The sequence below is a fragment of the Carassius gibelio genome, chromosome B6 (assembly GCF_023724105.1).
Source record: "Carassius gibelio isolate Cgi1373 ecotype wild population from Czech Republic chromosome B6, carGib1.2-hapl.c, whole genome shotgun sequence".
Taxonomy (NCBI): Eukaryota; Metazoa; Chordata; class Actinopteri; order Cypriniformes; family Cyprinidae; genus Carassius; species Carassius gibelio.
The window spans coordinates 28,682,409-28,700,244 of NC_068401.1; the positions used below are offsets into that span (position 1 = coordinate 28,682,409).

Consider the following 17,836-nt stretch of genomic DNA (forward strand, 5'->3'; position numbering starts at 1 on the left):
TTTCTGAATAGGGGGGCTGTTTGAAATATGACATTTAACTAAATTTGCTTTAAATGTATGAGAAAGACAAATAGAGCAGAATATTATTTCTCTTTTATTTTGATTGTTTCTGTTGGCCTCATTTGTAAGTCACTTTGGATAAAAGCATCTGCTAAATGAATAAAGGTAAATTTAATTAATTAAATTTTTATTTTAAATGCTAGATTCTATGCTTAAATTCACATGTGACTTTATTGTTTTTCAGCAGATTTGACTGAAAAGTACAACAAAACGAAGTTTAACATCATCATGGATTCCAGAATCGAGCACGCAGTTATATATACACACACACATTTCATTTTTCAATTAAATTTTCACTTTATTTTTGTACTGCACCTTTGATGACAGTCATATTCCACTCTGGCTTCTCAATGACAGCTTCTCGAATCTATTTATATTCTTGATTTTATGACGTCATAAGAATGAAAATTGAAGGCCATGTTAAGAATTTTTAGAATTTAAGAATTTTACACCAAATATGATGTGTGAAGATACAGATATGAAGTCTTTAATATCTGACTGAATGTAGTTGATCAATGCGCTAAAAAACTGAACCCATATTCCAACACTTACCTTGTTTTTTGTATTTATTTATTATATGTGTTTGTTTTAAATGTACCTCATCTTTTCCCAATACCACAAAGTTATCCTACATAATGAAATGATAAAAAAAAATATTAATTTTAATTTTGGCAGCCCTCCTGCAATATGCTCACATTAGCTTTATCGGATGCCACAGTTACACTTTTTCGATACAGTATTTTAATTCTGCTGTTATTTTAATGATTTCAAGGATGGCAATGTTCCTTCACATAAATAAATAAATAAATAAATAAATAATTCAAGTGGAAACATATAATTATCCTGTAAGGCATTCAGTACCAGTCATAAGAGTTTCCATCTTTTGTTAACAAATACATTCATGTCCTGCCAATAATAACTATTTAGGAACAGGACTCCACAATGTTTAAATGCAATGCTACCAATGCAAAAGTTGATAAATTAACTTCATCCTAAGCAAGTTTTTACATTTTATTTTGCCAGCTCATTCATATTAAACGTGTATCTAACAACCTTAAAAGAGGAATGCATTTCAGTTCAAAGTCATCAAAAGTCAAAAAGAAAAAGAAAAAATAAATAAATAAAATGCTAGACATCTAAAAACTAGTTCTCCTTTGATCATGTGTCCAAATGTGATCAACTTCATCTTATGACTGAAGACATTAAAGGAGTTTCAGCTTCCTCAATCTATAGTTTTCTATATGTACACTATAGTTCTGCCTATAGTGTACATACACTTTTACATAGCCCATCTGTATAGTATGTTCATAGTACACCTATCTGTATATCGTGCTTATAGTATTTAATATCTGTAAATTATGTCCATAATACTTACCTGTATAGTTATTGTACATATTATAGACCTTTATTCTGTACTTACTGCTTATTGCACTTCTGGTTAGATGCTAACTGCATTTCGTTGCCTTGTACCTACATGTGCAGTGACAATAAAGTTGAATCTAATCTAATCTAATCTAATCTAATCTAATCTAATCTAATCTAATCTAATCTAATCTCAATCACACTATCTCTACCTTCAGGACATTAACCCAGAGATCCACAGCGGTCTGAATCACTCCGTGAAGCTTGCAGAAGCAAGGAAGTGTTCTACTTTGACAACACCATGTCAACATTCTCATCATGCAGGTTTATCTTCATTCATTACACTTAACTTATAACAATGTTTTCTAAAAAACTAATGTGCAACTCATTTAAAATAAGAACTTTTAAAAATTAATGCGGCTGCTTTGTGTCCAAAGGGGTAACACTTAATAATAATTTTCATTAATAAATCCTTAACAAACATTATCTAATGTTTAACTAATCATTCACATATCTAGAAATATTAGATTATGTGCTTGTTAAATCTTAACTAATTAACTTATTAAACATTACCAAAAGATTAACAGATCATTATTTAATGTACATTTAAATGCTTAAAAAATGTCATAAAACTATCATTTCATATAATCATGCATTTACATTTTTTGTAAATTATTATTACATATTTAAAAAAAAAAAAAAACATTTATCAAAACAATGCAATATAATCCCTGTATCCCCGTATCACACCTCAACAGCAGCAAGTGTTGTGCATTAGCACAAGCTTTTAATCATTGTATAACATCTGTTAAAATCATTTGCAGATTTTCAAGATGTGCAAGTTTAATAAAATTTGTTTGCATTTTAATTTACATGAAATGTTAATCATTAGGTAATGTTTAATAAATGTATTAGTAAACATTAACACGAACATTATTTCACATTCCTAGATGTGTGAATATATTTGAACTAATGATCTGTTATGCATTACATAATGTTTGTTAATGATTTATTAATGAAAGTTATTATAAAGTGTTACCTGATAAATGTTTAAAGTTTTATTTATTCAAGCAGTGTAATTCAATTTACTTTTCCAAATGTTCAGCTATCAACTGCAAGAACACAACTGACAATGAGCATTCATCAAGAACAATAAAAATACATGAATGTTTAGGAATTTCCCAGAATTAAGTTTTTTTTTTTTTTTACTGCATCCCTCTTGGTGAAGACAGGGCCAAAGATGACCATTCTGAAAAAGGAAGAAAAATTTAAAAGATCAGAAAAAAGTATTTCTTCAATAGTCAAAAAGTGTGAAAGACAAACTCCTCTAACTTCTCCTCTCATCTTGTGTTAGACGTTCCCCACATTGGTGCTGGGGACTTTGGCCTGATGAGCCTTCAGGACCGCTACTGCTTCATCCACCTGGAATATAAAGTATATTTCTATATATAGAATACTAACCTCTGTGCATCGATAAAAATAAAATAAAAATACACATAGGTTCATAGAGGACAAAAATGTCCATGTCCAAAGAACTGTCGTGACAATTTGAAGCTTGGTAGTACAAACTTATGTTTGGTCTCATTTAAAATAAGACCCTTGGCAGATTATTGTTGAAGTATTAACTAATTAACTATTAATTAAATGGGTTACAATGAGGAATTTTTTTGTCCTCATATTAAGGTCCTGAAAGGAACAATTTTTGTACCTAGTGTAAAACTCATTTATTAAAGGAAATGAAGATGAAATATTTAAATTTCAATAAAAATACACACCTGTGCCAAAATGTATGAAGTTGACATTAACACAAGCAAAATGATCAATAAACTAAACTGAAAGAGACAAAAGTGCCCATAAGGTCACACAAAGGTAAAAACGCATTCATGACATTTCATTATCACTAAAAAGTGGTGAGATCACATCACCTCTATCAGGAAAACCCAATAACAAAACCAAGCATCCCATGATGACTGACCTTTGACCTCAGAGACTCCGTAGACTCCAGCATGTGCAGCAGCTCAGAGTTGTCCATCTCCAAAAGCATTCCGGTGATCTTTCCAGCCAGACTGGGATGCATGTCCTGGATGAGCGGGAACAGACGCTCACCTGTCGCAGAAGAGAGGATTTATGAGATATCCCACTGGAATTCTTTCCCACTGGGACTTTTCTAATTGACATACAATTTAAAATATGCAACTGACATTTTAAAAACAAAAAATACACAAAAACAAAAATGAGAGACTAAAATTACATTTTGGTATGTGTGTGTGTGTGTATACTTGATTTAATGTGCAATTTCTAATTTCAAAATTCAAATGGTTAAGTACTTGAAATATAATTATTATATAATTATTATTGTTACTATTACATAACTTTATTATATTTTAAATGATTAAAAAAGCATAGCTGACAAATGAGTAGAAACTAGTGGTTTAAATGATGATAATGAAGATGGTAAATACTTACAATGATAATTAGTATTTTTAGTGCTGCACTGTGATCCTTAAATAGAGACTTTTAATGACATCTAATGATTCTAAATATGCCTGACAAGATTATGATATATTAACTATTCTTGCAATGAATGGCAGTGGGTGTCTTCTGTAAATCACGTTAAAAACGTGTGATGTCTTATTTTTTGCTCAGAAAAAAATAAACTGTAATGGGACACATTCTAATACATGAAAAAAAGCAAAACAGGAACAAGAGGATAAACTTACCCAACATCTGCTTCTGTTCTTGTGGAGGGACGGCAGCCAACATGGACGCCGTCAGAGGCTGACAAATACATACACATTAAGAAACACCTTTTTTTGAGCAAGATACACAAGCAAACAGTCATTTTGTGACGTCTGGGGCAAAAAGCAAGTACAATTTTGAAAACTCCTCTTCACTTACACATTGTTTCAGAGCAGCTTGACAGTAAATCATGATGGTAATATTTATGTTAATATCTTCTTCAAAATCACATCTTGCAACAACATAATGAAGCAGTTGAGATTTGCTACATAGAATTAAACACTGCTTTATGCATACACTGAAGTTGCAGAGCTATATATCCAGCTGTATAAAAAGAGCTGGGTAAGTTATATTTTGTGACAAAAATAAATTCCGACAGTTGAGACTTACTACATAGGTTGTGCGATATTATCGGACCGATATCGGAATCAGCCGATAATGGTTTTAACTGTAAATATCGGCATCAGCCCGATATGAAAAATTATACCGAAAAGAATACAATAACTCACATGTGCTCAGGGTGTGCTAGTGATTAGATCACGTCAGCTGTGAGGCTCATTCTTGAAGCAAAGTTTTGTCTAATGATAATAAGATTTATTGTTTTGGATCCTTGCTTTTAAAAGGAGAAAGTAGTAATTCATGTCATAAAATAATGAGAATGGTTTCATTTAAAGTTCAGAAGCTATAGCTTACATGAATTAAAAAAACAAACAAACATATAAGAATTGTATTTATACTGATTTATTCATTATCAGTACATCAGTATGAACATTATCACTATTAGCATGTGTAATATGTTATATTTTTAAACAAATTATGAGCTCTAATAGGTTTTCAGAATTGTGGCTACTTTTTTGCTTTGCTTTAAAATAAAATGTTAAGGTTACTAATGTATCTTTCTGAAAAAAATTTAAATAAATAAATGCTGCTCTTGATATATAGTTTATTTCTAGTTAAAAATAACTTAATTATTGTTTATTTAACTCTGACAAATAAGCTCTTGTTAAAAACTAACCAGAATTAAAGGCGTCATATGAGGCAATTTCAAGTTTTTCTTTCTCTTTGGGGTGTTACAAGCTGTTCGTGCATAGATAAGATCCCTAAAGTTGCAAAGACTAAAGTCTCAAATCCAAAGAGATATTCTTTATAAAATGAAGACTCGTCCAAGCCCTCCTAAAATGCCTCATTTTAAACCTGGCTCCACACGTCTATGTCACTGTGTAGAAATCTTTGCATAACACCACCCAAATGTTCATGCAAAGAAAGGAGTCAATTTGATTATTGCTGTAGTATTGTTGCTGCCGCCAACACTATGTCATGGAGACGCTGTGTGTTTCATTGTGAAAGCAGAACTACTTTGTTAGGCCTTCCAAAAGAGGACACAACTAGTAATCAATGGTTAAGTTGTATTAACAACAGAGGTGGGTAGAGTACCCAAAAACTTTACTCAAGTAAAAGTAAAAGTACTTCTAGAAATATTTACTCAAGTAAAAGTAAAAGTACTAGTCTTGAATAGTTACTTGAGTAAGAGTAAAAGAGTATCGGATAGAAAATCTACTCAAGTGGTTAGTTACTAGTTACATTGGGTCATATATACGGAGCCTATTTTTATTTAGATGAAATGTATGTAATGTATGTGTGTGTGGATAAATGTATATATTTCATCAGCCTTTACTCCAATTTATGTAATTTATTATAAACCCGTGTCTGTTTACTTAAGTAACAAATATAGGTGTCATGCCATAACATATTTTTAATACGACTGACTTTATATTAAATGTGAATTTAACATTGAAAGTTAATATGATATGAATATTGCTACTAATCTTTCATTGTTCAGAAAGAGAGCAAATAACATTTACATTATTTAAGATAATTTTCACTGACAGTCTAGATTTCAATCACTCTCAGAAACTCCCATTAAAATCACTGAAACTGTTAACACTGTGAAATCAATATCTGAATTATAGATTCGTACACACATCTGCACTTTGTTGTTTCTGACGAGAGAATTCGCCAGAAAGAGGTATTCAGTCAGTGAGCGAGTGAAGGAAGCACCGGCATTTCAGCGATGACTCATCGGAACACCTCTGATTGGCCATTGCATTCAAAAGCTCAACAGAACCGTGTGTGATTGGTTATAATGCGCAGCGATGTAAAACGCGTCTATCTCTGGCTCAGCGCCAGCAAGCGATCACAGATCTGAATTTAGCAGCTGATGATATGACTTGCTGAACGTACTCGCACCGGTGTGATTGTATTAAAATTTATAAAATTTTAATCGGCTATTTTTTGTCTTTTGGAAGCTGCATTCAACTTGACTCCCCTCCGTTATAAGCCACACACGTACAACAAACTAATGTCACAGTGGTATCGTGTACTGTAATCGAATGTAGCCCAAGTTATTACCTGTTAAACAGTAGAAAGCACACGCATTCATCTAATAAGGATCTCCATCGCAAGCAAATAATAGCCTTTGCAGATTTGCTTTCAATTCAGTGCAGTTCCATAGCCCCGTTTTCAACCCTGCTGATATTCTTAAACGTTACAACTCTGAGTGAACCGCTTCAGACGCTCAGCGCGTGCGGCAGAGAACTGTACGACTCATTCAAACTGATTCATGAACCAATTCACTCGTTTGCCAATTGGTTTTATCAAGCCTTTGAACAGAATTAACTCAAAAGAATGAATCATTCGCGAATGGGCATCGCTCATTGCCCAGAGAAAAGTAGACGGCGCGTTTGGAATAAACTGAAGCATTTATAACATTTATAGGATTAAGATAAAGTAACGAGAGGAGCGTCGCCCACAGTAACGAAGTAAAAGTACAGATTTTTCCCAAAAAAATTTACTCAAGTAAGAGTATAAAGTACCCATCTTTAAATATACTCCGAAAAGTATTAGTTAGCCCGAAAAAGTACTCAAGTAAATGTAACGAAGTAAATGTAACTCGTTACTACCCACCTCTGATTAACAACACTGTTCTAGAACAGTTCAACCCAAATATTCAGATGTGCAGGCCCGTCGCAACAAGGCAGGCAAACCAAGCAATTGCTTGGGACCCCGAGCTGACCTGGGGCCCCAAGACAACGACTGGTTAAGAATAAAATGCAACGACACTGTGTGAGCGCCCCTTTGATCGTCAATGCAGTAACGTGTAATGACACTGTTATCGGGATCCCCCTCAAGGGGGCCCCTTTCAGTAGTCGCTGACAGCAGCCAGCCAACCAAGTCAAGTGATCTCTGCTTTTTTTTTCAAACGGAAGGAATATGGTTACTGTAATATGTTTTTTTTTTTTTTTTTAGCGGGATAAGGAAAACGCAGATCAGAAATAGCAGACAGGCGAAGGAGTCAGCAGTGTTTTGATTTGAGGGCCCAGGCAAACGTAAAGAGAACGTTGTGGTGTGTTTCCATTGCAAGAATCGCGGAATCCAGTCATAAAAACGGAATTTACAGTTTAAGGCAGAATGACACGTAATTTGCCAAATTTTGAATTAATTAATTAAAAATAGGGCATTGCGCCTACATCAAACCACGATACGGACTAATATCTGTAAATATTAAGCAGGAAAAGTCTGTTTAAATATGAATCCTGCATGTTCTGCGTGTCTCTGTTAATGAAAGGAGCAGAAGCACGTCTTCCTTTATTAACACACTGAAGCACGCGTGACGCTACGGTGATTTCAGTCTCGCGTCTGATGTCTCACTAAATGAGGATGTGAACACATGAACAACATCTACAGAACTTCTCTGACAGTCACTTCATGAGCATTTGACCGTTTGATTTGAGTAAAACACATCACATACACAGAGCTGTAAAGGTACGTCAACCCGTCAAACTAAAAGTCCTGTTTTAGACAAGTATTTGCCAGAGATGTATTACTATTGTTCAGCAGAATGTACATAGCCGACTACTACAAAAAAAAAAAAAAAGGTTTAATCACACAATTTCTTCAATGTTTTATTTTTAATAGTAAACCCCCTTTGTTTAACAAAAAGTTAAGTTTGCTTAATTTTCAATAATTAAAAGATAAATTAATGTTTGGTGTTTAATGTGCATCTCATGAATGCTTTATTTAAAAACCCACCTGAATGGCACTTAAATGCACTTAATTCATCTGTCAACTTGATTGTCATTGTTCAACGTACAAGTACAGACAGAGGAACAGTTATTAATAATTAAATGTTTATTTTTGATGTATGCATTGCATTCTATGCATTTAAAAAATACAAATATTTTTTTTTTCTAAAAAATGAAACTTAGTTGTTCATTTAACGCACCCCTGAGCTGGTAATAGTCACCTATTTCAATATGCTAACAGTGAAATGGTAAAACGTACTTCACAGGTTATTTCAGATTTTTGTTTCAATTATTTTCCCAGCAACACCATCAACTTCATCCTCAACATCAACAGATGCATCACTTCTCAGTGCTGATGTTTCCTCTATATAGCACAAGGTACCACAAGCTCTATAATTATAGCTGATATCCTGCACAGCCCAGAGTTTAAACTAAGTATGTGCTGTCATATTATTAGAAGAAAAAAAAAAAACAGTGCAAATCACTATTGAATTCCCACCAAACTATTTTTTCAAGCAATATTTTCACTGTAAACCTTTTTTATTTATATAAAGTGTGGGTGAATTTAAACTGTATGGCTATGCTGTGGTTCCTGTAGGCTTTGCGTGGGGGGGGGGGCCCTCTATGTCCATTTTGCTTGGGGCCCCCAAATTCCTTCAAACGGCCCTGCAGATGTGTGCAGCGCATTTTACGTAGAATTGTTTCCTGAAACCAGGAGAGTTGCAGACTCCAGGTGTGTATTTATACCAAAGCCAATAGAAAGCAAGCCTGCAACCATTAGCCAAAAAGCATAATGCTAAAGCTAACATTTCCGGTCTGGTAGTACGTGGGAAAGGAGACCAGAGTCTGCTTTTTTTTTTTTTTTTTTTTAGATGGATGTCAATCGAGGAGAGGCTTCACAACGCTGAATATATAGCTTTTTAGAGGAAACGGCTATTACTTAATGAATCGAAAGCCTATCTGCTAATCATCAAAATGATTTCCACTAAACAATATGTTTATATTTAAGGGGGGGGAAATGCTCATTTTCTCTCAATATCCTGTTAATCTTGAGTACCTATAGAGTAGTACTGCATCATTCATATCTCCAAAAAGTCTTTAGTTTTATTATATTTATAAGAGAAAAATAGTCTGTACTGTTTTTTTCCGGAAAAACACGAGCAGCATCAGCAACAACTACAGCAGGACGTCTCTATGTGGTATGTATTGAAACTGTATATATTTGCTTAGCGGTTTTGGAAAATGAAAAAAAGTGCAGTTTGATGCCAACATCCCATGTTGTTTACTTGATGTGCTTACGCGCCGATAGCTAAGTTAACAACACAGAGATATTTGAAGCAGTTTTACTCACTGCATACGGTTCCAACACACAATCGTGACCCTTTTTCGTTGGGACTGCATCATCCTTAAGAAATAAACGATGTGCAAATCCGGCGTCAAACTGGGCCTTGTTTGTAAAACAAGCATCTTTGAAATGCAGGGAACAAACACAAACACTTGCACAACTCCGTTGATGCTCTGTAAAAATAAACTCCATCCACTGGTTCCTTAATGCTGTTTTTTTTTTTTTTTTTTGGTAATCTGTGCAGGGTTGTCTTGCCCTGGCAACCAAAAACACACTTCTTTTGTGACATTTCGGTCTCTCGCTCTGATCAGTGAATGTCTCTGCTCTGCCCCACGGGAGCGCGCGCTCTTCCGGGAGAAGTGCCCTTAGGACCCATATAAGGAAATTCCGCTCCATCTAACGTCACATAAACCCATACTCGAAAAAAACTTTCCGAAACTTGTGACAAACCGGAAGTCCGTCAAACGTACAACTTAATTTTTGAAACTTTGTCCATGTTTAGCATGGGAATCCAACTCTTTAACAGTGTAAAAATAAATTGTTTGATAAGAGAAGTCACTGACTTTTTGTGGCAGGTGGGATTCACCTTACAAAATACTCATTCACTCTTATGGTAACAGTAAGAGGCATTTGAGGCAACTAATATTCAATGACGTCAAGGCTGTAATGTGATTAGTTATTAAGGCTCACGTGACCCGAGTTAGCCGTTATGCTTTCTCCATTATTAAGTAACACAGAGCCTCTTATCTCCTGATACTAAGACGATCTCTGTTTGTACTGAAGCACTCCTCTCACCTGAGCCGTTCCTGTGCATGCACCTGTGGTGCTGGGACGAGGGCCCATGGCCTGAGACACTGAGGGAAACACAGAGCACAATCTGATCAGTCAACTGCAGAAACACACACACACCGGGCCTCATTCTGAAACCTGCATAAATTCTGAGTAATTTGCACATAAAACAGACCTTTGTGAAAAATATTCTCTGGATTCACAAACGCTTTGTAAACATCAGATCTAATAGTTAAACGTGTATGTTAATGAATTACAGTCATTAGTAAATAGGGCGCTTGTGCACACGCATTCACAATTAGCTTAATCCCCATCTATGAATTACAGCTACGCAAACTGTGTGTCAAGGAATGCCGTGGAAAATTCTGGTCTACTTTCTTAGGTTTGGCTCAAGTAAATTGCAAAAAAAGACTAATAGGCCATATGCCTTACAATAAATATCCAATAACTAATGAGGACAATGGAAGCAATCAAAATCAACAAAAGAGTATGCAAGTGGTATAACAAGTCTCAGCCTAATGCAGTACATGTAGCAAGGTTTTAATATAATATAATAAAAAACCTTGCTACATGTACTGCATTAGGCTGAGACTTGTTATAGCACTTGCATACTCTTTTGTTGATTTTGATTCAAAATTCTGTGTCATCAGTTTGCCAAAAAGAACATGGAACATTTTGTAGGCTGTACATTTCTTTTGTACAGACTAACATTTTGAAAATACAAACATTTTCATGAATTCAAAGGTTTACGTCTGAACGGCTTTACGAACTATTTACAATATGTAATGTGTTTCATGAATGAGGCCCATTGTGTGCAGAGATGCAAACAGGTAAGTGGGGAAAAAGGTAAGAACATTGCAACTGTAATAGAATAAATTGTAAAAGAACTGTAATTTTTAACATACACGCAAAAAATAACACATTGTTGCAAAATTTGACAAAAATCAAGATTGAATATAAGTATTTGGTCAAAATACCATTTTATAAAAGATAACATTAGCAGCTGCCAACGGATAATCAGTCTCATTTTTTACAATACAAATAAGACCAATCTAACTTTTCATATTAAAAAGTTATGACCAGTCTTGGGAAAAAATGAATAAAAACACTTTATCTTTGGATCTAAGCAAATTTCATAGGTGACCTATTACGATCACAAAAGTGAGTGGTAACTGAAAGGTGAGTCAAAGGTTCAAGGCTCACCCATGCCCTGGGGCGTGACCACCTGTGGCACCTGTAAGGCAGGACGCATGCCACTGAAGGTTTGCAGACGGGGCTGCGAGGGCCTGATGGCATTGGGCATGGCCTGCATATCTGGAACGGAGATGAGAAACAGAGCAGTCAAATGAAGAGTTTTGGTGGTCTTTGCAAGTGTGTGATCAGATGTGGGCGGGGCTATAGGTGTTTGGGCGGAGACTCACACTGAGGTTGGACACCCTGAGTGGCCCAGCGAGGACTGGGTCGGAGCTGGTTGATCTGACTGGGGGTATAGTAAGCAGCACGATTCTGAGCCTGTCAATCAAACAAAGAGAGAGAAACACAACCTGTTACGAGTAAAATGTAAATTGTGTAATGTAAACTGCAGGTTTTATGAAGGCCAATTGACATTACATTTAGTCATTTAGCAGATGGTTTTATCCAAAACGACTTAAAATTGAGGGCAATGGAAGCAATCAAAACAAACAAAAGAGCAATTAAAAGGGTCATATGATGCTGCTAAAAAGAACATTATTTTATGTATTGAATGAGCTCTGTGCAATGTCTGAACTGATTGCACTATATTTTCACTGTTTTTTGTATTTTATTTTATGTAAAATCATTTTCTAACTGTTTTAAATTCATTTTAAATAAGTACATTTTTTTATAATTTTAAAATTGCTTGTTTTATTCTTGTTATTATTTTTCTTCATTATTGTTTTACTTTCTTTTATGTAAAGCACTTTGAATTACCATTGTGTATGAAATGTGCTATATAAATAAACATTATTTTCCAAATACTGTACATCATTGTGTTTCCATACCTTCTGAAATGCATTGATTTTTAACCCTCTCAAGGCAGGTGTTGCAGATTTGCAACAGTAAAGTAACTAAAAACCTTATTACTCCAGATAAATATTTTATGAATCTGGAGTACTAAAAACTTTACTATAGGTTACAAAATTTACTAAGTTACTAAAACTTAATTTGAGCCGGAGAGAGTTAAACAGCTTAAAAAAACAAGTGCAAGTTGCAACTGTGTGTAACACAGCTCTAAGTGAATGAAAACTTCCTGCAAAGTTTTAAATCTGAAAGTGCACCGTGTATAGTTATTGTCTCTCAAAAGAAAGAGGCGACTCTGAATCACTGAATTGAGTCATTTTTAAAACAAATTCCAGGCCGTTCCATGTTGACGTCAACATGAAGCATTAGCATATTACCCATTGAGCTAATCGTTTGGGAGTCGTTGAGCAAGTAGGGAAAAAAGAATGCATGTTATAAGACAATGAAAGTGTTTTTTGACCTTGCATGCATGTCAACCTGTTGTTGTGGACTTACAAAAGCAAGATCTGAACCTTTCATAACCCACAATAAGGACACTTAGCATCTAATCTTTTCCAAGAAAGTTTAACCTGATTTTTACATTTTATGGGCATTTTTACCTGTATAATGCCATTTTTTTCCTAAAAGTGCCCATTACCTTATGAGTCAACTTCTTACATTTATTCAGTGAATTAGAATAATAAGACATTTGGGCTGTTACCCAGCAATGAAATCAACACAGAAGCTGCATCTGAAGTGGCGTTTAGATGTACACACTGTTTAATACAAGATATGACTGAATTTAGCCTGCAATCACTAATGTGTTAATAACGTTTTGCTATATTAAACATAAAAAGTTGAATACAGATTGTTTTAAATGTCACTGTTTTAAAAAATGATGTCCCTTTTCACGTTTTATTCATCAAAGAATCCTAAAAAAATAAAGATAAATACAGGTTCCAAACAAATATGAAGCAGCATATAACAATGTTTTCTGAAGGATCATTTGACACTGAAGACTGCAGTCATGATGCTGAAAATTCAGCTTTGATCACAGGAATAAATTACTATTCATAACATATTAAAATATAAACCATTATTTTAAATTGCAACAATATTACACAATATTACAGTTTTTGTTCTATTTTTAATCAAATAAATGCAGCCTGGATGAGCAAAGAAACCTCTTTAAAAACATTCAAAATCTTACTGATCCCAAACTTTTGATCAGTAGTGTATATCACAAACCCCTACTGAGTGGTGTGAAAGAGGTTTGACCTGTGGAATATGGAAGTATCTGGATGGTGGCACTGGCTGGTAGTACTTGAAAACTGGGTTGGGCACGGATTTGACGCTGACCATGCTCTGCATGTGCTGGCTGGTGAGATTTGCCTGACAGCTCATTGTACCTGCATACTGCTGTATCGACGTTAGCTCTGTAGAGACTAATGACAATAAAACATCATCAGATCTTAAGCTTATATTTAAGAATTGAGTACAATATCATGTTTCTATCGAATCAGTGAGTGTAATGATGTACCAGTTAGTGTGAGTTTCTCCTCTATAGTGTCCTTCAGTTGAGTCAGATCTCGCCTCAGAGTCTCCAGACTCTCATCAGTCTTCATACTGATCTCAGGCCAGTTCCTGGTGTTTCTAGAGCTGCACAGGGATGAGTGAATCTACAGCAGGAGAGAGGAGAAATCCTTCAGCATGTCATATCCTGCATTATGATTGATCAGAGAGATCATGTTGACTGACCTGTAGCAAGTGGAGGTGATCTTCAGTGTGTGAGAGCTGCTCCAACTCAGTGTTTCTCATCTTTAGCTCAGTGATCTCCTGCTCCAGCTCCTCAATCAGCTCTTGCTCCTGTTTCTCTGCTGCTTTCTGCTGCTCCTCCATCATCTCCAGCAGTTCAGTATAAAATCTCTGAGGAAATGTGTCACTATTAACGTCACTATCAATATTTATCCCTCAACTGAAGTATAAACTTTATATCACCTCAGTATGATAGGTGCAAAATGGCAGAAGGGACATTCATTTTGCTCTTGCTGCATTTTGTATGATTTCTGTTCAAATATATTTTCAATTGTTTACAAATGCATATGAAATTGACATTCAACTTGACCACAGTCTGAATATTTTCGGATATTCTGAGCTGACAGAACTTTTCCTCTTACACACCAGAAGGCTCTAATGGTGGGAATGATATTATCAGGAAAGGTAATAAATGGACTTTATTATTCTAATACGGTTGTTTAAGTGAGCTTAGTTTACCAAACAGATTTGTAATTATGGTATATTCTGTAAACCCATTCTTTTTTCCCATATATTTGTTTTCCTTTACTTTGTAAATTATTGGGTTTATATGGTGTTTATTTGTTTTTTTTTTTTTTTTTTTTTTTTTTTTTATGGCTCCTGTGGACCATCAGCTACTTGATTCAGTGCACCCAGCTTCCCCCCAAGTTCAGGGGCATCTGGTTCACTTCAGTTAAAGCTGTCGATGCCACCTTCTTGCATGTGGGAATCGCAGTCCTGTTGGCAAAGGATTCTATAGAGTTGGTCCCTACAGCCGATTTAATAGCCCTTACTTCATTGTGCCCGAGTAAAGCAGTGGGTTATGACCGATCTTGGATCTGCGAGTATTAAACCATGTGCTTTACAAGCTAGCGTTCAAGATGTTGACACAAAACTTCGGGTGCATCCGTACCCAAGATTGGTTCGCAGCGATTGACCTGAAGGATGCGCACATTCATGTCTCAATCCTACCATGGTGCAGTCCATTCCTGAGGTTTGCCTTCCAGGTTCGGTCATATCAGTACAAGGTCCTGCCCTTCGGGCTGTCCCTGTTGCCTCGTATCTTCACCAAAGTCATGGAGGCAGCCCATGTTCTTTTAAGACAATGGGGTGTGCATTCTCAACTATGATGAGTGGCTCATACTCACACAGTCTCGCTCTCAGTTGTGTACCTTTTGGGTCTCACCCTTGCCCGCCTTCAGCTCGTGGTCAGATACCTCATTTTTTTGGGCAAGAGTGCCCCTGAAATAGGTATCCAGGCATGCTGTGGTATGTACGGATGCCTTGGCAACCAGCTGGTGGGCCATGTACAATGGGCACACAGTCTCAGGGGTTTGGATGAGTCCCCAACTGCATTGGCTTTGCATTGCCTCGAGTTGCTAGCAGTACGCCTTGCCGTGAGCCACCTCAGATGGCACCTTTGGGGGAGGGAGGTTCTGGTTCACATTGACAACACTGTGACCATTGCGTATATCCACCTGGCAAGGTCGCATGTCGCAACTTGCCCGCCACCTCCTCTTGTGGAATCAGAAGCATCTGAGTCTGTGTCATGCCATCCACATCCTGGGAGTGTTTAATCGGCCCAATGTTCCTACCACTCCCTTTAGGGAGCCAAGTGGTGAACCTGCAAGTGCTGCCCTTTGAGGAGGCAGACCGAGCCATAGCTTTGCTCTGTCCTGTGCGTGCATTGCGACAGTATGTGGATAGAACTCAGAACTTCAGGACCTTAGAACAACTCTTTTTCTGTTATGGTGGACAGCAGAACAGGAAAGCGGTCTCAAAGCAGAGGATGGCCCACTGTATAGTGAATGCCATCACCTTGTCCAGCAAAGCACAAGATGTGCCCTGCCTCCTCAGGCTGTGTGCTCACTCCACCTGGGGTGTTTCATCATCCTGGGTGCTGGTTCATGGTGCCTCATTAGCAGACATTTGTAGAGCTGCGGGATGGGCGACTCCTAACACATATTGCTAGGTTCTCCTGTGTTGTCACCTCAAATGGGTAGTGGCACTGAGAGGCCTGGTTCAGAGTCGGCTTGAGGAGTTCTGGATGCCTAGTTCTCCAGAGAGTCCCTTGACAAGGCAGACCCTGTCGAGTCCTCCAGCACTCCAGTGGCAAGACGTGACAGAGCATCTAACATCAAGCCTTTCAGCCATTGAATTCCTGAAATCTGTTTTGAGTTTAGGGCCCATAAGAGTGACCCAGTTAAGATCCCATATATGTATTTCCACTGTTCAGTTACTAGGGCCGTGTTTCCCCTGGAAGACCATGTTCTGCCATCTCTAAATGATGCTTCCATGAGCAATCTCAGAGACTTTCATGTGCATTTGGGCCCCTCTGGGTTACTCCACATGAGTAAATGTCAATTAAGCCCCTCTGGGTGGAGGTGACTCCACAGTGTGTCCTCTTCCAAATGGAAGGGCACACTTTCCCAGTGTTATCCAAGTATTACTATTGGGTTGCGAGGAACAACCTTCTCTCTGTAGAGCCCAGTCCTATCGTCTGCCTTATAGGATGGATCAGGATGCTTACACAGGACACCTTGGGGGAGGCAGCATGTGTGGCGTGTTGGTAGGGATCCCAGTTCGTTGGTCATCACAGATGTGACGTCGAGACTGGTCGACTGAAAGGGAATGTCTCGGCTAGGTATGTAACCCTCATTCCATGAAGGAGGGAATGGAGACTTCATGTCCTGTCGCCACAGTTGATGTACCACTGCTGATCTGCCGGCTCACCGGCTCGGCTCCTCAGAAAAACATAAATGAATGCAGTGTATCTGCTGCCTCTAATACTCACGAGGTGATGAGGGCAGCTGGATGCAATAAACGCATGCCAATGTGCATTTGCTCATTTAGTTTAATCTGGAAGTGGATTGGGCACTCTGGCTAGAACCGAAGTGACATCTCCATTCCCTCGTTCAGGGAATGAGATGATCTTTAGAAGAACCTGGTAAGAGCTTCCAGCTCACGTAATAAACTCATGAAGAATCTTAATTCTCTACATGCATCCGGATCAATGATTTTAAACAATGCCAGTCTTTGTTCTTTTCTTACTCTCTCCTTACTTTTTGCTGTTGTGTATGTATGTGTTTTGCTTAGTTTAGTAGTATGTTAGTAATAGTATTGTTTATTATTGTGTTTGCTGCTCACAATTCGAATGTTGATCTTGCTTCGCTACAGTAAGTTACTGCTAGCACTGTGTACAGTAGGAAAGCTATTCTTTCTTGGTCAGAAAGAGAACCTTCCCTAGAGTTGATCAAGGATTATACTGTCTGCCCTGTGGATGAACAAACGAAATAATTGTAACATTAATTCTGCTATAGTTAATTCTGAAAGCTGTTATAATTAATTATACACATTTCCCCTTTAATAATAATTTACTGCAAAGCACAGACAAGCTGAGTGACACAAACAGTGCAAAATCTGGACTTTATACAAGGACACTTGTAAAGATGCAACTAAAATATGTATAACGTGTAATTTTAATTTTATAAACTTACTTTTCTGACTTCTGCTGAGTGTTTGATGTCTTGAATTTTCTTGATTCTGTTCTGGATCATCTGCTGCACGTCTTTCTGTGTCTTCATCAGTTCAGTCTATAGAGAGAACAACACAGACAGATTTATCATAACACAGATTTACTGTCTTC

At 36.8% G+C, this 17,836-nt stretch overlaps 1 protein-coding gene across 5 annotated transcripts in view; it reads right to left on the reverse strand.

Moving 5' to 3' along the window:
- LOC127960214 (E3 ubiquitin-protein ligase TRIM39) overlaps positions 1–17,836 on the reverse strand; it is a 290,581-nt gene that overhangs the window by 265,775 nt on the left and 6,970 nt on the right. Inside the window, exons 3-13 of one of the 5 annotated variants that reach the window (XM_052559818.1) lie at positions 17,688–17,783; positions 14,155–14,322; positions 13,937–14,075; positions 13,675–13,841; positions 11,799–11,889; positions 11,581–11,691; positions 10,384–10,442; positions 4,143–4,200; positions 3,398–3,528; positions 2,755–2,844; positions 2,466–2,671 (exon numbers count right to left, since the gene is read on the reverse strand). The exons of 2 other annotated variants lie outside the window; for them this stretch is intronic. In XM_052559818.1, the coding sequence (XP_052415778.1) occupies positions 2,773–2,844; positions 3,398–3,528; positions 4,143–4,200; positions 10,384–10,442; positions 11,581–11,691; positions 11,799–11,889; positions 13,675–13,841; positions 13,937–14,075; positions 14,155–14,322; positions 17,688–17,783 (1,092 nt within the window). In that variant the 3' untranslated portion in view covers positions 2,466–2,671; positions 2,755–2,772. Of the gene's footprint in view, positions 1–2,465; positions 2,672–2,754; positions 2,845–3,397; positions 3,529–4,142; positions 4,201–10,383; positions 10,443–11,580; positions 11,692–11,798; positions 11,890–13,674; positions 13,842–13,936; positions 14,076–14,154; positions 14,323–17,687; positions 17,784–17,836 lie in introns of those variants that run through there. 2 more of the 5 variants (XM_052559826.1, XM_052559829.1) reach the window with 2 other exon arrangements.